Source organism: Dermacentor silvarum, chromosome 4 (genome assembly GCF_013339745.2).
Source record: "Dermacentor silvarum isolate Dsil-2018 chromosome 4, BIME_Dsil_1.4, whole genome shotgun sequence".
NCBI classification, from domain to species: Eukaryota; Metazoa; Arthropoda; class Arachnida; order Ixodida; family Ixodidae; genus Dermacentor; species Dermacentor silvarum.
In genome coordinates, this window is record NC_051157.2 from 13,058,674 (window position 1) to 13,083,400 (window position 24,727).

General features: G+C 44.6%; 1 protein-coding gene across 1 annotated transcript in view; it reads left to right on the forward strand.

Annotated features, from left to right (window-relative positions):
- The window catches only part of LOC119448183 (uncharacterized), a 42,447-nt gene that overhangs the window by 4,024 nt on the left and 13,696 nt on the right, over nt 1–24,727 (forward strand). Inside the window, exons 6-10 of the mRNA XM_037711626.2 lie at nt 1,022–1,137; nt 2,487–2,745; nt 4,802–4,992; nt 5,695–5,870; nt 22,905–23,131. Coding sequence (XP_037567554.1) covers nt 1,022–1,137; nt 2,487–2,745; nt 4,802–4,992; nt 5,695–5,870; nt 22,905–23,131 — 969 coding nt within the window. The remainder of the gene's footprint in view (nt 1–1,021; nt 1,138–2,486; nt 2,746–4,801; nt 4,993–5,694; nt 5,871–22,904; nt 23,132–24,727) is intronic.

Sequence of the window (24,727 nt, forward strand, 5' to 3'; positions counted from 1 at the left end):
GCGAAACATACACTCGGAACTCGCAGATTTACTTCCTAACCTGCACACGGCCGCTGAAATGTGTATAGCCCTAGAGGGGTTGTGGTTTGCGCAGACTAGGCATACTTTTGTAAGTGTCCTTTCGACAAGGCTCAGAACACACCGCGCTTGTACCGCGCTAACCAGCGACATGACCAGAGCTCAGAAAACGACACCACGCCGCACTGCTTATGGCTGAAATATGGTATGCTACTCCCGTTGCATCGTATTGCACTTACACTTTAGTGAGCGTAAATAAAGGCATCGCCAAATAAAGTTAGCAGCCGCTCCCATTTGTCACTTCACTTAGGAGCGTAATACACCTCTCTCCCGCTCTTTAAAATAATGACACCCACCACCCGTGCCGTGGGATAGGCAAGAAGCTGGATCGGCGGCCGTATTTTGTAGCATGTCGATCAGGTGAAATCTTCTATATATTTGTTATTTAATGAACGTCGAACTCAGCTTTCACCTTCCCAAACATTGTCCTTCTTTCTCGTCTAAGAACACAGGGATTATTAAAACCACGCAGTGAGAAGTGCCGTTCAATATACTTATTTGCCTAAGAGAGCAAGTTTGAATGTCAGGAGGCCGCTGAATAGTTTCTCAGCTGCGAGCCTTCATTCCAACAGTAAGGATTATCACTATTGTAACTCACAAGGCTCCCTGATGTGACTTCAGAGCGTGTTCGGCAATATGAATGGAGTGGAATTAGCAGTGTTCATTCATGGCTGCACTAATTTCCTTGACGTTCCAGGCAGAAATAACATAATTTAGTGCCTTTATTGACACGCAACGATTTCACATACGAGTGCTTGGACCTCTAGACACAATACTATAGTAAGCGGTTATTGCACATAACGATTTCACAGGAAACACTTTTATCCCGGCATTTTACGTTTCAGAGAAACGATTTCACAGGAAACACTTTTATCCCGGCATTTTACATTTCAGAGAAACGATTTCACAGGAAACACTTTTATCCCGGCATTTTACATTTCAGAGACGCAGTTAAAGAGCACGAAGGAAACATGGACCACTACGCAGAGAGAGACTTCATTGACGGATACCTGAGGAAGATAAAGGAAAACAAGGGAACAACTGATTCTCATTACACGAGTAAGAGTACTTCTTATTTGGCTTGTTGGTGAAACATAGAAGAGGGGGTGCAAATTAACACTCATGCACAGTTGAATTATAGACAGGGCAAGGGCCTGCTGAGTATGTGTGTTAATATGCGCCCTCTCTTATGATACGACAAAGCGATTCTGGCAAACTAATGATTGAATAGCCCGGGCTTCCATGCGATCATAACTTGTTATTTTGCTGCATATTGCCGCGTTGTAGGGACGGTGAAAAACACAGTAGCAAACAGTAAAAACAGTGAATCACGAAACTAACTCTTTATTGGGGGAACCTTTGCTCAGAAAAACATGTTACACTCAAAGCACAACGATAGCGGCGAGCACAGTCGGCACCACCTAGATAGCACAAGGCCTGTTCACTCCGATCCATGACGTCATGATACCTGGCCCGACTGCCATAGAATCTAATGGGGATGCTCCCGAGTAAGCAACAGTGATTTTGACGTCATCGCTTTCGTCACGCCAGCCTTGGCAATAGAAATTTCGGGCCAGGTAGCATGACGTTTGGATCGGAGTGCACAGGCCTTGTGCTGTCTAGGTGGGGTTGGCACAGTCAGCGATTGTCGAAAGTCTGGTCTGCTGGTCAAGTGCGTCGGCTTTTATACATGACTCGTAGAACGTTCCAGCGTAATCGCTGGTACCCACGTGGCTTCCAGAAAGTACTACACAATTCGTGTCGCGCATACAATTTGATTACAAAAAGTTCGGCGAGAACATGCACAACCCACAGAATCAACGATAACATTTGAGGAAGTTCCAAATCATGCAGGCGTGTCCTGCGCTTAGCGATAACCTAGTGGGTGAAACACAGTCATCGGAAAAAAACGATGAAGTACACGTGTCAATATTAACCTGTATTTTTTGCGGAGTTAATATATCGCAAATTTGGGGTTTTACGTGCCAGAATCATGAGAGGTAATATATCGTACTTGATAACATTATCTCCCTCCTCACGCCTACCAAAGTTGTGGTGTAATATTCATAATAATTTGACAAATGTAAATTCGCCATATGCTTTTGGTGCGCAAGTCGAACTCGTTTCAACAAGACCGCTTATACGCAGTAAGACAAAAACCGTTTTTAAGCTATCAGTCTAGAATAATTCCTATGGTATAACTAGTTTGGTAGTAGGAGGGCGGGGGGGGGGGGGGGGGGGGGGCATAAGCAAAGAGGAAATCCGGGTAGCACGCACGCATGCACGCCGCCAACACGCGCACACACACATGTTATTGCAACCTGTTAATGCTGAGTTCGCAAGAATAAAAGTAACGATTAACAACAAATGACTGCTTGCTGTAAAAAGGGCCTTTATGCTTGTTGCAGTGAAGTATCTGGAAGGTAACGCGATCAACTTCTATGGTCCATCAACCAATCCTGTGCGGACGGTCATCTTGTGGAACCTGTACATTGCTGCCAGTGACCCTGATGGGCAGCAGGCGTGCGTACAGCGAGAAATCGACTCCATAGTGGGCCGCCAGAGGCCGCCGGAGTGGCAGGACCGCCTACACATGCCGTACACCATGGCCTCCATTTTGGAGACGCTGCGCTGGAGGACTTCGTCGCCTCTCAGTTTGCACCGGGTGTAAGTGTTTCACTAGGACATCGCTGCAACAAGTGAGCATTTCGCATAGAGATATTAGGATGAGTAGGAGGGGTGTTTCTGGGTGGAGGCGGGTTTATAGGCCAAATACTTACGGCAATAGCCCCTCCTGTGCCCCCCTACCCAATGCGGTAAAACATGGGTACAAGGCGAACATAGTAACTGAGAACAGTAACTGGGTATATAGTGTTTAGGCTTAGACTCAGGTAAATGGTGAGTCATGTCAGCAGGCTAGCTGGAAGGCTTGAGCGGAAACAGCACTCAAACATTGCACTAACTGGTGCGCAGTCAGTTGCGCACTCTACAATCACCCCCCACCCCCCTCTATGTTAGTCCCGCCTCCACGTGTTGTAATGTGCTTCAGTGACGTCATGCAAATCGTAACGTATCAGAAAATAGAAGGCTGAACAAATTCTTACAAATTTGCAATTAAAAGCAGGCCCTGAAACACCAGCACAAGGGACGAAAATGTACAGCACCAAGTGAACTGTAATATCTTATAGGTCGCAACATAAAAGGCAAAAACTCTTTGTGAAACTGAGTATTTATCGTAATACCGTTTTATAATGTTTTTTTTTACCACTGATGTTCTGGAACTCGCGATATATTTTGATGTTTCTCGACTGGAGAGAAGCAGCCGGCACCTACCCCATGGGGCAAACACCTCGTTACAATTTATGTCAATAAAAAAATAACAGCACAACATCGGAGTATGCTCTAGCAAAAGGGGAGTAGCCAATTATCACAGCGGACATGCATGATCATTCCGAATTGAGAACAGCTGTTCGAGAATTACAAGTCATCCTGCTTGAGGATAATCGAATACTGACTTACACACCTGTTACAGAAATTATCACGACACGCATGTACAAGGCGCACATTTGAGCAGTTTCTCATTTCGAAGCTTATCTCTGTTTAATACTATATGTTTAGATGGCGTTGTGAACGATAACTAATTAAAAAAACACGACCCCGAAAGACTTATAATTTGGTGTGCAAAAGGTTATCTAACTGAGCAGCAGCTATGAGAATTAGCCTGTTAATTCTGCCCACATGCTCAATGAGTGTGAAGAGTCGGGGAAGCTCATGAGCTTTTGTTTGTATACTGTATGAAGCGAACAGACAATAAAGTCATGAGAAGCATAAAGCAGCACCAGCTTCGCTGTCAATAGATAAACGAATATTTTGAAAAAAAAAGAAAAACGAACATAAATAATACTTAAGCACTAATTCTAGTTTGTGGAACAGGAGAAGCGTATGCGTGTTAGAAAAGTTCACCCACATGAAATCTGCAGCGTGGGAAACGCCGGCCACAGTAACTAATTATTGCCACTAAATGGCGAGATTTCTTTGCAGCCTATAAATAATTACATGCCTAAAATAAATGCCTGCATGAAATTAGATATTAGAGTGGTAGAAGGCTTGCGAAAACCAGATAGTGGTATAATTAGGCGTGAAAATTGCGGATTATGCATGATTTTGACATTATACTTCCGATAATAAAGAGTACACGTGCAGCAACAGGCCCATGATTATTTCATACTTACACCTAGCCAACTATATGCTATGGACCGACAGTTTTTATGTAGCCCTAAACAGGAGCAATTAATTTGCAGATACACCAAGAATGAACTCATGCTGGGTTGTTTGCTTTTATTTTACTAAGAGATCATTGCGAGAAATTGATTCCTTCAGCAAAACGAAGGAATAGTGCCCCTTCATTACCTCCATGAGTACATCCTCTGCTAGCAGTCATTATTTAGATATTTAAAGCCCCTGCGCTAAACAGTCATAATTTATTACCTAAACCAAGAGACGTTAGAACGGCGGCTCCCGGTCCCTGATTTATTCTTATTCACTTTAGAATGCAATATTTATTAATCCGCTGATATCCAATTGTTCCTATCATCATCCCTATTTCTATCCAACTACTAGGACATGTGCATATGATGCCTTGATACCCGTCCACTTCTGTATCTGTCGCGTGTGCGTGCACTCAGCGATTTCTATTGAATATGACTTTATTTCCATATTACAGCGCGGGGCGTGACACAGTAATCGGTGGATATCACGTTCCTGCTGGTACTTTGGTCGTGCCGAACATGTGGAGTCTGAACAACGATCCGGCAATCTGGCGGAACCCATCCCAGTTCGACCCCACACGTTTCCTTAACGCAGATGGCACAGAGGTGGACGAGAAGCCGTTGGCCTTTATGCCTTTCAGTGTGGGTAAGGGCACAACTGTACGATCTTTGGTTAGCGTGCTAGCAGTGGCTCTATAAATGGCTGGCAGGGATGCTGAAAGCGGGAAAACAGAAGCTGAAAATAATGTCGAATTGGTGCGGATTACTTGGCACGCGTGCGTGTTTGTGTGTATGTGTGGCACAGAGAGAGAGAGAGAGAGAGGAGAAAATGAATGCTAATATAAAAGTTTGGAGTTGACTGAGTGAATGTGTACGTGCACAAAGCAACAAGTAAGTGTTCACATCGCATTTAAATGTGGCAGCACAGTCCAGGAGTTTGCAAGAACTCTAGTAGCGTTCTTGCAAGTCTGTGTATCGATGAAGCCCGGACACACGTGTCAAGGAAATCCCGTTGTGTGCACGGTCGCTTATGCTAGCAGAGAGAGCGAGTAGTATTTACGTGTCAAAGGGACTATGTGGATTTTAACCTTACACCAAAGGCCGACGTAGTGGCGCTATAGGCGGTACTTGAAGCATGCCTTATAGAGTTGTTGATGGGCCTCATCGACTGGCAGTACCAACATTTTCTTTTTGTTTGTGTTTGAGTTATTGCGTTTCCTTGACTATATACTCCCTACACTCTAATTATGCTATTTTCTAATATATGAATTTCCAACAAAACTCCTGACTCCGCGTTTACTTTTACGGTCCCACCCCTGATTTTGTCTTCGTTTTGCACGTTTCACAGGAAGGAGAGCGTGCCCGGGTGAAACTCTGGCTCTTATGGAAGTCTTCTTGTACGTGACCACCGTTCTCCAGAAGTTCAGGGTCCTTCCTGAAGAAGGAAAAATTATCTCCCTCGACATTGAGCGTGCTCTCCTGGCGGTGGTCGACGATACGCAAGGGCTTCGCTTCTTACCACGATAACCTAACACTCGTGAAAGGGTCACAATTAGTATGGTGATTGCGACATAAACCAGGGTTAAAATACGAGCAGTTGACAGACATATGGCAGAACACGCGAATTTTCTACGTCAGGGTAGAAATTATTCATTTTTGTAATATTAATCGTGCCCAAGATAACGGCTTAAAATGGTCTCGCCTCTTAACATTCTCTTCGCACCCGTATTTCGCAGGGTTCTGTATCAGGCATGATTTTTTTATATATTATGCCTTCTACTTCCCTCAAATTGCAGAGTCCGCCAAAATTCTTGTGTGTTTAGGAAACATTATCTATAGTAACCACCGATAACTTAACGTAACTGGACAACAAGGTTAACGCCGATGTTAGCAAAATATCCGACTAATTTTTTGCTAATAAATTCGCAGTTACAACTATGAAGACGAAGTATATATTATTTCGATCTCGGCATAACCAATTTACTACTGACACAACAAAGGTATTGAATAATGATTCCTTGACAGAGCAACCTTTTCCCATAAATAAATTGCCGTAATCTTCGATAAGAACTTACATTGGTCTGACCATGCAAACTGGATTAGCATAGGTCTGGAATTTGAATTTTATACTTTATTAACAGGTACGCGAGTATTTTGATAATAATGAGTTACGCAGCCTTTATTTCGCATTTGCATATAACTACAGGATTTAATGCATTGATTAGTTGGGGAGGCATATACCACATACTTTGAGCTCCTTCGGGAAACCAAAGGAAACTCATACGGGTTTCCTTTGTAGCTATTGCTACGATTGGGTGGAAGTATCATTCTCCATTTAATAAATGAAGTTGCCGCTCCGAGCAGGTATACGGCGTGGCATGTGAAGAAGCAATTAGATAATAATGTGCGTAAGGGACAAATTGACAAACGTATTGCAAACGTGTTGTGTCACAAGTATTTTGATGAGCTTGATGAGATTAAAAAGAACAAGATACTTTGCCAATTTACCAGAAATTATTGTCACTACCAATAACGCATGATTATAGAAAGAAGAGTTCCTACACGCTTCGACGCTTCGAAACCTGCGAAAGACAATTGAGAAAATATGCAACAGCAATTTCTTGCCAGTTTCAAAAGAATGGTCTTACTGAATTAGACCAGCCGTCAAACGAAACATATTCGCTTCTGAAACGTTCTCAAACTACTTTTAAGATGCACAGTGGTAATCACTGAGAAAAACAAAATTCGTTGTATTGATTTCTACTAACGAAGTAAATGTTTTAACGCCTCGTATGAAGCGTTCAATCTATAGTATATCACACAATTATATTTGTGGGATAGTACATAAAGAACAGTGTCGATTAGATAAAAAATTAAAGCAGAGTTATCTCAACTTGGCATCTACGTAATGAAGCATTACGTAGATGTCATCGCGATTACGTAGGAGGAGTCATGATGCCCAGTGACTCAAGAGGTTCATTGAAGAGCGGCACATACTCCGTAAGGGGTCCACACTAACGGGAACGGCCCACGTTTTGAGACGGCATTTTCGGGATTGTCCCACGATTCTTATCCACGATCCGTCTTTTCTTTTTTTTTTTTAGTAGAATAACGTGACTGATCAGCGACAACACGATTTCCGTAAGGTTATGTCGACGGTGATCCAACTCTGTGAAACGATACACGAGTTTGCGATAGTCACGTATAAACAGTCAACTCGATATCATCTTTTTTGTACTTCCAAAAGACATTTGATTGGGTCTTGCATCAAAAGCATCTGCTAAAATTAAAACCCATACTAAAAGTCATTCACTGTTGTCATTGATAGAAGCATACTTATCACTTAGGTGCCAATTAAGTGTATCGATCGCCAGCTTGTGCTATAGCCCGGCCCGCAAGGGTCGGTCCTTGGGTCGTCTTTTTATTATTCATGAATGACATTGTTCAACAAATACCTGTGAAATTCAAATTGTTCATGGATGATTGTATCTTTTACCAGGAGACACACGTTCTTGATAACCAGGCTTTGTTAGGTGCTGCTCCAGACAAATTACTCACTAGGTGTTAAAAATGGAAACTGAGCATCAATACGCAAAGACAGCTTTAATGACAATATCAAGAACAAAGGAGACGCTGATACCCCCGTATTCAATTAATGGTCAATGTTTTACCACTGTGTGTAGTTAAAAATACATAGACATAAAATTACCGCTCACCTCAGGTGGAATGACCACATCACTTCAATACAAAACAAAGCCACGAGAAAACATGCATACTTCCAGGGATCACTACGCCACTCAACGCAAGAAATACGATTATTGGCTCACAGAACATAAATCATCCGGTTTAAGAATACACCTCCATGGTTTTGGATCCGTACACTTAGAAAACTAATAATCAACTTGAGAGCGTAGAGGAAAAAAACTACTCGCTTCATTTTTTACTCGTGCAATCACCATACTTCAGCTAGTACTCGACTTAGGACGGCGTACTTGGAATCCTTACAATTACGACGATATCGAGAAAAATTAAAATATATGTACCTGCTCTATGATTCATAAGCTGGGCATTGAATCTAGTGCACACACAGAAGACGTTACGCGACGACGCTCGCAGGTGCATGATTCAAAGAAACTAAAAGAATTTTCTTGTTGGAATGACGCCTATACAAGGGTTCTTTTCTCCTGTGAATCGTTCGCGAGTGGAATTGTACGCGAGTGGAGTGTACGCCCGGTGATGTAGCAGATGCAGCAACTATGCCTTCATGTTTATCGCAGCTGAAAGCTTTGTAATCCTTTTTGTCATTGTCTCTGTTCTGTTCGTAATAACTTTAGCTCATCTTTCAACGTATGTTATATACAGCTCAATTTTATTTGTCTACTGAATTTCACAATATTGTTGTCAATTGTGTGTTCGGAGCATTTTATGGTGTACAATATTCAGTGTGTAATGTCACAGTGTGCTATCTTGTTTATTCCATAAAGACGTTGTCTCACTGCCCACTCCTGCTTACGACTTTATTCCGAAGCCTGCAGACACCTTGTAAATAAATAAATAAATAAATAAATAAATAAATAAATAAATAAATAAATAAATAAATAAATAAATAAATAAATAAATAAATAAATAAATAAATAAATAAATAAATAAATAAATAAATAAATAAATAAATAAATAAATAAATAAATAAATAAATAAATAAATAAATAAATAAATAAATAAATAAATAAATAAATAAATAATAAATAAATAAATAAATAAATAAATAAATAAATAAATAAATAAATAAATAAATAAATAAATCGGCCGGACGCCACACGTTGCCACGATAGTCATTCCATAAAAGTGAGCAGAACTCGACAAGAATGCTTTGCATTAATGAGTTCTGACTTCATCGTTCTGATGTACGGAACTTCCTTTGTGTATGACATTGCAATGCATGTTGTGGAATTCAAAGTACGCGTCATGGACAAACTTAAGCACTCTTAGACTCTGTAATATACGCGCGACCGTGCACTTGTGGTGTTGTGGGACCGACGCAAGAGGAGACAAAAAGAGAGGCGAAACTGAGAAGAAAAAAGGAAGAGGAAAGCACGAGGCACGGGCGAAAGAGAGCGTGAGCTGCGGGGCTCGAAAGACTGGCGGCACGGAGGCGGTGCCGGTTCGGGAAGCGGCCGCAGCGTGTCTCGAGAGGGAGCCAGGAGGCAGCCCTGCTGTCCGAAGGAGCCAGAATGTCCCGCGGACGTTCACGGACAACGGACCAGACTGTCCCGGGGACGTTCACGGACAACGGACCAGACTGTCCCGGGGACGTTCACGGACAACGGACCAGACTGTCCCGGGGACGTTCACGGACAACGGACCAGACTGTCCCGGGGACGTTCACGGACGACTGGCCAGACTGTCCCGGGGACGTTCACGGCCCACGGACCAGACTGTTCCGCGGACGTTCACGGACGACGGTCAATGGTCGAGCGGTGTTGACGTCACGGAGACGACTGGCCGGTCAGGCGAGAGAACCCGGCCTTGGCCTACGACCCGGGCTCCGTCGACCGGTGTTGACGCAGTTCCGCACCCGGTCTCACCGACGTCTCCAGGAGAACGTAGCTCCAACCCACTCATCGACCGTGCTGGTCGCCACAACCGAGCTTGACGTGGCAGGCAGCGTCGACAAGGGGCCTTTGCGGTTCATCCTCCGCCGCGCCCTCGGCTACCACCCCGTCGTCTGAGCCGACGCAACTGCCTGGGTAGATTTGTGTGTCACAATCATCGTGACTTTACTATTTGCCGCGTCATTGTCGGGCGGAACATTATATTACTTAGGGACTGTAAACCTTTCAACGCATTTTTTTCTTTATTCTGTCATATGTGCCATACAAGTGATGTCTTATAAGTGTACAAACGGCTCTGTCTATACTCGCACCAAGGTTGCCCTTGAGTGCGCAACACTAAACCAGAACCTGTCATCACAGACTCCTCATGTCTAAGTAGGCAAGATTTATTTAGTTAAAATGTATAGGGCTTTGTGGAGCCTTTTTAGGACGTTTTTGGGAGGTTTATGGTGATTTTTCCTTATTCGAGGCACTTCAACATTTTAGTATTCGAATATACTTGATTCAGATTATCTTGGTGCACCATGTTTATTTTTGTTTACTTTGTGTGTTATCAAGGTGAGATGGGGGCGTTGTGGTCAGCGCAATAAGTTTTGAGAACATGTGTAAAATAGTCACTTTTTATTTATTTCTTTATGTCATGCAGTAGGACAACGTTCCAGCACCTACGTATCGGCCGAACTTGACGCGCCCGACGCATCGGCAACGTGGCATTTGAGATGACATATAAATTCTAAGTCTCTTTACACCACTGTTCAAATTCAGTGTTTGTGTAAATAAATATGTAGGCCGAATGTGACGATGCTGTGTTAAATGCTTCTTGCTTTCATGATCAATAAGTCGTTTTGAAGCCTGTGGATTACTCAGCTCGCAAGTAAAAACATCTGCTACAACTGATTTGACGGGCGAAATGACGCAGTGCTACCCACGAGATTTGACCAACTTTTTCTCCCCTGTACATCAGCAGTACGGCTATATCAGCCACTCCAGCAATTCCTGTGACACCTAGCGCCGAGCGCTGGAAACCTCGCATGAAGGTCGGAGCAGACATCCCCGTCCGTAGCCTCTGTTGCCGTACAGTACTGCGATCGGGTGCGCTTCTAGAACGATGGGAGCCGCCACCGAAAGGAAACTCCACACGGCCAAGCAATTTGGCTGTGTTTCGTAGTGTTCATCAGCCAGACGGAAGTCTTCTTCGCTTCTTCAGCAGCGATTCCTACCTTGTGAGGAGACGCCATAACGTGTACCGAAGAGTAAAGACAGGTATCGAGACTACGCGGCGCACATGTCACCTCCCTTTACCCGTGGCATGATACGATGTTGATGATGATGATGATTTATTGGCATCCTATTTAAAACGGGGCGATGACAAATAGTCACCTAGTCTGCTTGAGTTAACCAGGTATGCTATCATGTTTTCCTTCTAGCATTTTTGTAGATGTATACATTTCCTTAATCTTCTTTTTCTTCAAACATTCTCTATCTACCTTGTACCGCTACCTATGCAACTGCTACACGGCGTGCCAATTGGTGTAATAGTATGAAACTGCCATGCGAAGTGTGCACGTATAGACGTTACGCGGCGCGCATCTGCCATTGCGTGTGTCTTCGCGCGCTAAGACGCGTGTAGGGCATGTTTACGGTGCGAGCTATAGAAAGCGCTGGCGTGGCTCAGTGGTGTAGTAGCTGACTCCCGAGCAGCGTGCACGGGTTCAATCCCGGCGGCAAATGGATTTCTTTTTCTTTTTTTTTATTCCTGGCGGCGATTGCGGACAACATCACCAACCGAAATGGCTATTGGAATGAACCCATAACAGCTTACGCTGTAGAAGCGCTCGCTCGCCGCGCACTTCTGCGCATGCACAGCGGCAATAGCTGATCGCTGCGCCGCTGCAGGCCCCGTTCAACGTGCGGAAGGAGCTTGATGTGGGCGAGTTGGTGTAACATACTTGAAGAAAAAAAAAACAGCGCAAGAGAGACAAGGGCGAAAAGAAAACAGGTACAACAGACAGGTAGCAGGTACAACTGTACAGGTAGCAAACTTTCGGCAATCCTGGCGTTGCCGGCGTGACGTATCTGACTTCGCCGGCCGCTGCCTCGGACGCTCGAAACGCCGAACTATATATCTGCGCTTTAACAGAAGAATCAAAATAGTAGAAACGCGCCTGCACTTTTGCGACAATCCAGCAGTACACGGGTACTTGGCATCCACGACGAATGGGTCCCGGAACACATGGCTGATTTTCATAAGAATCTCGTGCGGGTCCGCCGTCACGCCAGAGGTTTGCACACACAGGGTGACCACCCACTGTACCTCTTGTATACTGACTAAAATGACGTTCTCGGCGTCAACTACCCGATTTACATCCACAAAACAGCGCACACCGATATCACACTGCAAGAAAATCATCAAAGACAGCAGTAGCGGGGACATGGTGACCTTCGGGTCTGACTGGAAACGAAGCCGTCCACGATGCCGCCCGAGCTTTCGCACACCAGGCGCATCATCCGTCTCCTGCGTCTTCCGGTCCTGATGAGCCCTTAGTTCTGCACCGCGGACACGCACGCGACCACATGGTCACATTCAGAGAAATCCTCCTCCACTACTGAAGAGAGCGATTACGCTACCCACCAGCACACAAAACACTGAATAAATCACAATCCACCACTTGTCGACTACTTCAGAGGCGAACTTTCCCAAACCCCGTGCTATACCACCGAATTTACCCCGATGCATACTCCCCACTCTGCAAAGCCTGCGAGGCCCGCGCTGACCTCGATCACATCATCTGGGCATGCCCGAAAGCTACACCCACCAACACTCACCGCACTAACACTACACACATCATAACTACGGCCGAGCAGTGGGAGACTTTGCTGCTCAGCTTGCACCCAGAAGAGCAGCTCTGGGCCGTCCGGATGGCCGAAGACGCCACCAGAAAACAAGGGCTGGCCGCCGTCTGAGGAAGGGGAGGCCTGGGGGTTAGTCTGCCAACCCCCGCCACCCCCAGACCCCATCATGGACAAAATAAAGTTTTATCTCTTTCTCTCTCCATGCATCCGTCATGCTGCACAGTGTAGTCACACTTCGCAGCGCCTCATGACATTCACGTTAGTTGTTCACTTTAGCAACTGTGGAATCTACGCGGCGTTGTCGCTGCGGCGTCGTTCTTGGCATTGACGTTGTCGACGTTTTTGACGTTATTTTCCACCAACCACCTTATCTCTCTGCGCATTCTATATAGTGGGTATGTGGGTATCATCATCATTGTCACGTACGCATACGCTGTTTTCACGAATACGACAAAGAAGAATTGCACGCAAACACACCACCGTCTCGTCAAGAACAATTTCATTTGATAATGTCATCTTCGTCCACTACAGTATTGCTTGCTTTGGCCTCCGAAATTTACTCACCGACGCCACTGCCCTATGAGTCTGTGTGGAGTGCAAAGCCTTGCATTAATGGCCGAACACTTTATTTCCATGAAACAAAGAACAAAAGTGCGCGATAGCTTGGTGGTTAGCTCTCTCGACTCAAAAATACTTTATAGGAAACAACGACGACTCCGAAGTGCACATTGCTTCACCGACATTCACTGAAAACAAAAAAGAAAAAAAAAACGCGAAATGGGAGTAAACCGCTCGTCCCGTATTGCATTCCAGTTTCTGGGTTTCTTTATACTATAGCGTACCAGTCGGGTTAAAAATTTACTCGCATGCTGACCGTGTCTTTGCATGTCAAAACGGGAGTATTTTTTTTTCATCCGTGTCAAGGTTGTTGGGGAGCATAGTCGGACTATTTGTTTTACTCCCTTGACGAAGTTCTTGCGGCTGTTTCCGAAAGTTATTCCAGAGAGCTCATTGGTTATGGCGCCAAGTGTCGTGTTTTCCAGAATGTGTTGCCTCATCTTGACTCGGTGGAACCATATTTCCTCGTAGTGTAGGAAACAAAGATGACAAAACGTCTCGATGGCTGGCTTGCTACGGCAGCTGGAGCTTCGGCGGAAGCGAAACAGGCGTACTGCTTGCACGCACGCGTAAACAAACAAATACGGCCATGCTATACGTACACAGCTTTCACTACTCAGCCAACTGACAATTATAAATTGTTTAGTTGTGCTCCCAAGCAAGCGCTTACGGGGTCCGCGCTTCCGTACGTACTTCTCTTTGACCCCCGCTAAAGTCAACACAGCAATATTTTGGCCGATGCGCCGCCACGCATGTTTTCCGATAGCGTGGCCGTGCCTGCCGCGGAGTATGGGCTTAACTGAAGGTACGGAGCTTGTGAGGGCTTGCGGAGTATAATGGTAGTATTTAATCACGTGATCTTGAGCAAGGTTCTAGATCACGTGGTGGTAAACTCCCTATGGATGGTTTCTATTCACGTGATTTAAAACTCCGTACGTCGTAAAGTCGGCAAATGGCATCTTTTTACTACGTTTCTTAGCTTAGAGGTGGTAGTAAAACGATGTAATGTAGCGCATTTTACTCCAGCATACCAGAGTAATATTTTAGTGTAAGGGAGTTTTCGAAGCCCATGAGCGGCGAAAACCTCAATCTCGGCTAATTTTTGCTAACAGTGTGGGCTCAAATCTCAGTCGAGGTCGCTGTGGAGAAGTTTCCTTTTTCTTCACGCTGTGCCAATAGCGAAGCTAGGGATGACGAGCTGGCATGACAACGACACAGAAAGTCGCTGTGCGTCGTCGATGACGACAACGGTCGTTTTCAGCGTAACGGAGTGAATGGACGGACGGACAAGGCAAACAAAATTTCGTGCGTTTAACTGCTGTCGCATTAAAAATCGCGCTAGGAAAAAGTTGGTGTGATGGAGATCAAATATTCGAGCCGCGGAACACGATACTAACGTAAATAGCAATAATTTCAGAGAAACATTTACTTTATTTCTGCACACAGACAACAGCTGGCGTGTGTTCTAATGATACAAAATAATCCGGAGTGCTGAACTTCGAATGAATGCACGTTGTTACCTCCACTTAAATCATTACACGTAGAGCTCATCAAGCCTCCTCAGAGCATGTTAGATAGTACAAAAATAGTAAAGCCTACCAATCAACCTTAATACTTCCCTTCTCTCGAAAATTATATACATATATGCACCAAACGTTCCCTAAGGAGTTACAAAGAATAAAGTTACAGGAATCCTGAGAATCGTCTACTAATGCGTCAGCACTGTGTGGCTCGGCTGTGGCTTCGCTTTTGCTTACTTCTGCTTATACTTGCTTTTCCTAACTTATCCGCGCCTACCCATGGCCTTTCCGGTAGCAAAGAATGCTTAGGCTTTAGTAGACAATTGTCAGTTTTCTCGCCGCATCCAACCCCTTCACTGAAATTGTACAAATGGAGCCGGACCGCCGGGCACGAGCACGCCTCGACGAAGCAGAGCAGTCGAAAGGGAACACCAGCTGCCACATGTAGCACGTGAGGCGTTGCGTGAGGGCAGAGTGGTTCGCCGCGATGGCATGTCACCCTCGCTGTCGCTCTCGCAAGCCTGTGTTACGCGCGCGTTCCTTGTCCGCCGAAGCTCTCGCCTGCGTTCTAACTGCGCCTCGCCTCGGTAGGGCCCAATAAAAACACGCCAAGCGTGTCAACGCGCTCGCTTGGCCGCAAGGAGTTCATAACTCGAAGGACGCTAAGCAGCGTTCAATTGGACACTGTGTCAACCCCAAATTTCAAGTTGGACCGCCCTCAAATGTAAGTTCGCCTACCCCCAAATTTCAGTTGGGTCAACCCCACTTACAAACTTCAAGTTGGCCCACCCTCAAATTTCATGATGGCCCACCCCTACTATAAACTTCCCCATGCATGTTGTATGGAGCCCTATGTCCCTCTATGGGAATTCTCTTGTTATCTGTTTAATTGTTCTTTATCGGTTATAAAGCTACAGATCATATACATTTGCACTAATATAACAATTAAATGCCTTTGCAAATTACCCGCTTTTGTGCAGATACAAGGCATTACACTTTTCACGTGACGAGCTCGGGTACTCGCCAAAGAATGCTTATGCATTAAAACACTGTTTTTCTCAGAAGTCAGCTCCTGTGTTGCGTTACGACCACCATGCGCCGCCCTTTATTACAGGCAATCTTCATAGGACGGCAAGTGTCGGAGTATGTTGTGACTGTGTAGGAGAGGTCACAGAGATAGCGCCCAAGAAACATTGTAGCAGGTGATGGGAGCTGTTACATTCAACCCTAGTGCCAAGCTGCGTAGCACAGAGCCCTTCAACGGTTCGAAATCCTAAATCTACTTCGAGACCAGTGCAACTTCTGTCTCCGTCATGAAGCTTCGAGGTCTGCTTGACTTGCTCGCTAATGTAAGTACTACTTTCGTTCGCTTATATCATATCAAAGCTTATCAAAGCATAATCTAGGATACCACAAGGATCCGTTCTCGGGTCAGTTTCATTCCTGATGTACTTTTATTCCTGATCAAAGACCGTTCCTCCTAGTTGTCTTCTAACATTCACTCGTACACTAACGAATGCGTTATATTTACAGAAATAAGACAGACACTACTGCTCTTAAAGTGATTAAAATGCAGTATCTGAATGGTGAAACACCTGGCTAATGGCGTTCTACATTAAGAAGTGGCAAGACACGCACGAGTACATAGCAAATAGTAACCCATTAAAATAATTTACCTTAACGGCGTACCTTCTGACTCTGAATTCGTACAATTCTCTAGGCACTTACATAACTTCTAACTTCGGCACTGCCTACAGAATATGTAATTAATAACGAGAACAGCATGCTTGGCTACACATTCCGTAAGTTTTCCAAAACCCTACCTTCTATTAAGTTATTCCTCTATAAAACATTAGAGTGCGTTCTAAACTGGAATTCGCTTCAGCAGTTTGGTACCCCAGCCAAGAAAAATTAATTACGTCACGAGAGCTAGTCCATGACAATTCGGTACGTTTTATTCTTGCTAACTATAAGAGAAGCGTTAGCATAACTTACATAAGAGCTACCCTCTCCCTACCATTTCTGTCATGTCACCGCAAAGTTTCTCGACTAGGCTTATTTTATAAGCTATAGCATCATACCTATCTAGCTGGGTGATACCCTAATTACTCGTACACCAAATATGTCACACTGCGTTGATCCTCAGCACAAAGTGAGAATTGAGTCATGCAATCCTAATTTATTTTTTCCAGTGTTTTATTCCGTGCACGACCCTGGACTCGAACCGCCTTCCGCAGAAATCGCTGTCATCTGCAACAATAAACATTTTTGCGAACCTTTAGCTAACATTGCACACCTAGGCGCGATTTCGTTGTGTAATAACGAGACTTAAACGTATTCTGATTATCTTTATTATGATCTTTTGGGCAAACACTCCTCTACATAATGCCATATGTCCGGAAGGTAGATAAATAAATCAAAGTAAATATGGTTGTAACCAGGACTGAGCAAGATGCAGGGAGTACGTTTGGAACGCCTCTGACGCTTAGGGTGCGCTCGTTTGACCGAACCTTTAAATGGGTGTGAATTCTAGATTGTCAGAAATGCGACCATGCCCTTTTCTATTCCACGGTGAAAGCGTCATTTCATTTTATTACCTTAAAGAGCCCATTGAAGGGGTACTATTGACGGCTGTTGATGACATCATAATTAACGGTCATCGTATACAAGGTTTAGAGCTTGCTGAAAAGTTTAATAATTTCTTTAAGGATGCCGTTAGCACTGGCCAAAGCGACTGTTGCACAGCGTACAACATTAACAGAAACAGCCACAGTATATATTTAAGGCCAACAGATGAAATTGAAATACGGGACATTTACACCTCACTGAAAAATAGCAGGGCACGTGACGTTGATAACTTACAAATTGGACCAGTAAAGTATGTGCTTGACATAATAGCTCCTCTGCTTGCACATATATATAACCTTGTGTTATCAACGGGGTGTTTTCCCAAGCTTATGCAGATTTCTAAAGTCATTGTTTCACATAAAAAGGGCAATAAGAATGAATTGTCTAACTACAGACCAATTTCCGTTTTGCCTATCTTCTTGAAGGCTCTGGAAAAAATTATGCACAGAAGATTATTTAGCTTCTGTGCGTCATCTAAGTTGATCAGCCCATCACAACACGGTTTTATTCAAGGCAGGTCTACTGAAACCGCTCTTCTGACGCAAAAAGAAACTATTATTAATGCCCTTGAGCTTGGCAAAGTGTGCCTTGGCATATACATTGACCTCTCAAAGGCTTTTGATCGAATAAATCACAAAACACTTCTAAAAAACTTGAACTATATCGCATTCGCGGTACCTCTCTGCATCTCTTTAGGTCCTACTTAGAAGACCGCTTCCAGTGTGTAACCATAGGAAAAGCGGTGTCTTCCCTTGTTAAAATAACCACAGGTTTTCCACAAGGTAGTATTTGGGGCCACTTTTATTCATTTTATATATCAATGATATTACCTCAATCAGCGACATGCCCACTTACGTGATCTATGCCGATGACACTAGTCTCTTCTTTACGAGCACAGAGCTAAAGAGTTTGATGCCTGGAGTAAATGAAACGCTGCAAAAATTACACACCTGGAGTGAGTCAAATTCATTAACGATAAATTCAGCGAAAACAAAAGCTGTTCTCTTCCATACCGTCAAAATCAAGTCGCAACAAATTTGAACCTGTACCTTGGTTGTTCGGCTGTCGAGTTTGTTGACACTATAAAAATTCTTGGTGTTATTTTTCACAAAAACATGATCTGGGATTCTCACTTTGATTATGTTCAGTCACAGGTAACGAAATGTGTCGGCGCACTTGCCAGATTTCGTTACACTCTGCCTGAACCTATCAAGCTAATTATTTATAACACACTCTTTTTGTCTTATATAAATTATTGTTTTTTGGTTTGGGGAAACTCTACAGATAGGAACATTCGCAAGATACATCTGTTACAGAAAAAAGCAATTCGTCACATTGCAAATGTAGATTATCATGCTCATACAGAAAAACTGTTTATACACTTTAACATCATACCAGCGTTTAAACTGTACTATTAGAACCTAGTTGTTAAGTACAAAAAATCTCTGCATCAGAAACGGCATACCCTAATAGATCTTGCTAACCTAAAAGCTAACATAGGCAGTTACACTTTAAGAAACCAAGAATTTTGGTGTATACCATTTTGTAGGACGGAAATTGGTAGACAAATGATCCGCTATACTTTGCCACGACTTCTGAACACACTAAGAGCCGACAATATTGTTGTGGAAAATTGCACTATACCAGATATTAAACGCCATATTTTGATTCTGTGATCTTCGAACTTCAGTGCCCAGTATATAGGTATGTCTATGTAATATATATATATATATATATATATATATATATATATAGTGTATGTATATATATATTATATATATATATAGTATATATGCGTGTAGTGTGTGTGTGTGTATATGTGTGAATATATATGTGTGTATATCTTTAAGGTTATTTTATATGCTATATGCAGTGATCTATTGATGAAGTCTGTAGGAGCAGTGCTGTAAGAATGAATTTTTTTTGTTTGTACAACTTCTTTTGTATGCTTATCATAGTTCAGTACGCATTTCTTTGTTGTTGTGGTCTAGAAATATTTGAGCGTTTGCACTTTGCTGTTTGCCATGTACAAGGGGGCTCAGGTTTTCTTCAAGCGAATTTGTCGCTTTTTGCCTGGGCCATCCCGCATCATCCTGATGCAAACAAATAAACAAATCAAATCAAATCACATTACATTGAAGGGGTATTGTCATGGGGCAAGTAAGCGGTTGTATAACAGCTTTCTGAACGGACCGGTCAATAATGACGCTGTTACAGTGCAGAGTAGCGCGTCGTTCACAACTGTGGCACATACGTGCACATGTTACTTTCGCATTAGCCGTTATAGACACCTAAAACCTGATTGTCAGTGCGTCGATTCCAAAGTTGACAGAATTCCTGGAAGCGGAAGAGGCAGTATTTGCCTTAGCAATTGCTCTTTCCTCCGCTAAGTAGATTTTCTCAGATTCTAAAACCGCAATTACTAATTATAGGCCAATCGCAATACACATTCCCCGGCTGCTAAAAACTTCGAATCATCTCCCCCACCTAATCGCCTCATCACCCTCCTTTGGGTCCCCGCACGCAGCGAACACCTAGGCAACATGGCCGCTCAAAGCAAGGCCCGAGCATTCGTCAACCAGGCTGAAACCACCTGCCTACGTCTCGCAGTGCCAGGGATCAACTCCTCAGCTACCACTATCTTACCCTGTTCTACAAATTTCCCCGCCTAATGTACCTCCCACCGCATAAATCTTTTCTCACAAGTGACCAGGCTTTGCGGTGCAGACTTTAAATGGCCACACTCCCGACCCCTTTCCTTCTCTCGATTATAACCCACGGTGAAACTTCTCTCTGCCACTTGTGTCCTATTACCAGAGCTGACTTTAACCACATCTTCCTAATTTGCCCGAACAAGCCAAAGCCCCCGTGGCAAGGGTCAGAACAAAAGGAGCAATGGGAGGCTGCTCTGAGCAGCTCGCAACCGGAGCTGCACCTTCGGACGGTAGGCTGGGCCAGAGGGGTCGCCGAAGCACAAAAATACCCGGCCATCCAGAGCGGCCCGAGGGCCCATCGTCGTCCTGCTTCCAGTGTGTCGAAACGGAACGAAAACAAAAAGTCGTAGTTTCGCACGAAAGGCGAAGCATCGATTGCAATATCAAATCAATCAAACGAAGCAAGAATAATAGTTTAATGGGCCGAATAAAGTTGCAAACATTCGCTTACTAACTAAATAAACAAGCACGGTGTCACGCGCGCACTGGTAAACATGAACACATCTTGCTCGATGACCGCGGAAACTCGCTGTGAAAACACCGGAGTAAGAAAGCGCGCCAGCAGCAGCGGGCCAGTTGACCTTCACGCTGTATCTAGTCTCGATTAAACGCGAACTAAACGTCGAAAGCACAGCGCATACGAAGCTACCGGCACTCGGGGCACGCACTTTGTCCCCATCGCAGATCGCTTTGATGAGGCCCGCGCGGGCGCGCACTTCGCCCACATCGCAGATGGCTTTCAAGACACGCCACGCCGCCCGCGCAACCGCGCTGTGTGCAGTAGCCGACGGAGCAGAACGCAACCCTCCCCTTTCACTCTCCATCTCTGTCGCCTCGCTTCCGTGCCTCGCGCGCGCTTCCGGCGTGCCATCCTCCCTCGCGTGCATTACATTGAGCCGCGATTGCCGGCTCACCATCGTACGCTTTCACTCGCACACACAGCGTACGGCACGCGGTGACTATTTTATCGCTGTTGTACTTTACACGGAACCTCACGGCGACGCCGACGGCGGAAATGCGCTTGGAGTGTCCATATTGTCACGGTATGATTTCTCTAGAGGAGCATCGATGAAGAAGACGCGGATGACCTGGCGCACGCTCTCGGCCATATGGTTGAACGCTTGATCGCCTTGTAAATATACTGTAAATACGTTTTCCTATTGTGTTTTCCTCCCCGTAACAATATAATTGCTATCGCAATAAAACTAACAACGAAACAAAACGATACTTTTGACCGGAACGTAAACGTAACCGAAACGTTATTTATTTTGTTTCGGAGTGAAACCGAAATGTTGTCGATCGGTTTTCGGTTCATCGGGAAAGTCGGCAATACAAAACAACCGAAGGGAGGCAAGGTCAGAATTATCGCGTATCTCAGGGGTACGCATAAGCGCGTATCTCAGGCAGGCAGTGCGATCGGAAGCCGGTCGAGCGCTCCACTAATCTACGCCTGCCGCTCAGTGAACTAGCAGATTAGCATCGTAGCAAAACCTAGGGCTTGCGCACTAAGAGCTTATCGTTTTGTTTTCTACGGGTACAACGCTTTGTTGCCGAAGGTTTATCCTTCGTTTGTGTTCGTTTAAATTCGTTTTAACGGAACATGTAGCGGTCTCGAATTACGGCGAGTACACTCGATGACGAGCTGCTTCTGAGATCATCTCAGAAAGTGAAATCTGAGATCTCAGATTTCACTTATTGAGAAAAATTCATACTATGTCTTTATTGTTACTTTGCTAGGACAACTTTTGCATACGAACCAAAACAGTTATGAACCGTTACAGTTAATGTTTTTTCGTTCCGAAGCCGAACCGGAACGGAACCTTTTTTTAGTGGAACGAAACTAAAACTAGACCAAAAAGAAATTTCGTTCTGACACCCTGCCTGCTTCCTCCCCCCCCCCCCCCCTCCCTCACATGATTCTCTCGTGAATCAATAAAGTTGTTCACCTACCTAACCAAGCACTAAGTCAAGCTGAATGAGGGTCATAAATAGTCCACGCTTATACACTATACTTTTCCTTGCTTTCGACCTATGATCCTCAGCTCGTTGATCACGAGCAAGGTAATCCTACTATGACTGCCTTATGTCAGCCTTCTGTTTTTATGTTGGAATGATGCATACCAGTGTCTTGCGTCTAGAGGCCACCGAGCTTACCACCGATTTCTGACTGTTTAGAAAGCAACTGACTGTTGACTTGTCGTTCCGTACTTTATCCCTAGCGTTCCCCTGCAGAGGTGATTTAAGCGGACAATGACCAGACCTCGGAGGGGTATTTTTGGTTTACTTTAGCACCCCTCCCCCCCCCCCTCTCTCTCTCTCTGATCTGTTCCACCTCACAAACCTTTCTATTAATTTTGGTTTCTGTTCCCAGCGGCCACAATGCGTCTTTCGCTGCAGCTTTTCTTTAGTCTTGGTAGCCGTGTTGCCTTTTTTTTATTCCGTCTCTTCCCCCATTCCAATACTTTCTATCAGCTCCGTTTTGAAGATTATATAGGCGCTCTGCCTAATCCGGTGATGTTGAGCGCTTTCTGAACAGTCTAATCTGCTTTCTCCTCTTCTGCACTTTGTGTTGATTGGTGTCTTCAGCCCTGTTAATAACAATTATACCTTCAGGTCTTCGCTTGGGAAACAACCTGGTTGGTATCGGCGTTGTGGCTGGCGCCTATACTCGTGAGCCTTCTGTTCATCGTGCGACTCACAGCGGGGCATCACCGAGATGATTCCAAGCGTCTGCCTCCAGGCCCAAAGGGTGTACCAATACTCGGCTACATTCCATTCGTGCGGAAGCCGTTTCACATCATTTTCCATGAGCTCAGCAAAGTGTATGGACCGATTGTTCGGTAGGTGTTTCCTAATCCGGCGTAAGGAGCAGCACTACATTAGCACATCGACGCACCCACGGAGTTTACAGAACGTCTTAGCGGAACGCCTTTCGAGCTTTTAAACATTTAACAATAATAACGGTGAAACCAGCATCAGCTTTAAATGCGCTATTTCTCATGTCTAATATTCAGGTTTCTTTTGAACCAATGGTATACCGAATTATTTTTCGCGTAGTCGGCTGTTAAGTGGTAGAGTGCATGTTATATAAATATGTACGCTGTATATGTAGAGCATGATGATCTATGTTACTTTTATATAGCTACAGCAATTTATATGTGTACCTTACATGTGCAAGAGTATCACAGTTGTGTATAGTGTGCAAAGCAGCGTATGTGTAAAACACTATAACTGTTCCTGAATCAAAGAGTAGTGGCGCCGTATATCGTGCGCCAACGCTTTTTATAACATGTCAGTAAAATTAAAACACAAAGAAAACGCTGCTGCAGAAATCTATATGTGCTGTGAGCTCTCGGCATTGTTTTGTGTAAGTGTTTTCTGAAGGTAATAACGGACGTGGCTCGCCAAATAACCAGCAAATGGGTATGGAATCATAAGTGCGTTCGAATCGCAGTGTAGTTGATTGACGGTTCTGTTAGGTGTAGATTGTAGCTGCGCAATGTTTAACTTCATAAACATCTTGCACTAGCCTCTCAGCGGAGACAACCCCAACGGTTTCTTTCTCTACGATTCTCTACAAGTTACCTTACAACATGCACCACAGCAAGGACTCATGAGGTGACCACAACAGGTATCCTGGATGGTCTAAGTCTTTCAGAAAGTACGTGATCACGCAGAAAACGAAGTCTCTTTCGCGATGTCACAAGGAGAAAATCTGAGTTTGCTCTCGCTAATAAATCTGCACCGCGGAGCGGTCGGAGAGGACAAGTAAGATCTGGAGCATCTGGAGGAGCACGAGGTGTGGGAAGCCAATGTCGTGAAGTCTGGGTACCACCTTAAAACATTGGCTTTAAACATTGGCACAGCGTTGCAGCTCGGCTCCCCAGTGTGTGTCACAGACGCACATTATTGATGGCTTGCACTGACGTCATCCTAGGCGCCATATTGGAGAACCATCGCCGTAGGAAGCTGCGTCTGTGACGTCACGTGCAAGCTATCTATAGTTCCCGCATAATGTACATGCGCGGAATGCCACAAAAATATTTCTAAGTAGGTATGCTGTAATCCAGGAGTTGAAAATAAGGCAAATCAACACTGCCATTTTCTCTTGTTCCCCTTCTCATTGCATTCTGTGGAGGTGGTGTCTGTCCTCGCGCTGTGGTCGCTTATCCGAGAGGCGCGAGTAACGACCGCTTGCGATGGCACGGAGGGAAGAACACGATTTGCTAGGCGCGAGGCAAGAACAACAACAACAGAAGAATGTTGCCGCTGACCGGACCACGACGACGGCCCACTGCTCCGCTGACAAGCCACCGCTGGACATCACTGCTGCTAACAATAAAGGCAGACGGCCCACATGTATTGGCCGAAAAACGCGTAAACTGGCCCGGTTTGTCGTTTTTCGTGACCAACTAAGTTGTCTGCCTGCTGGTGAC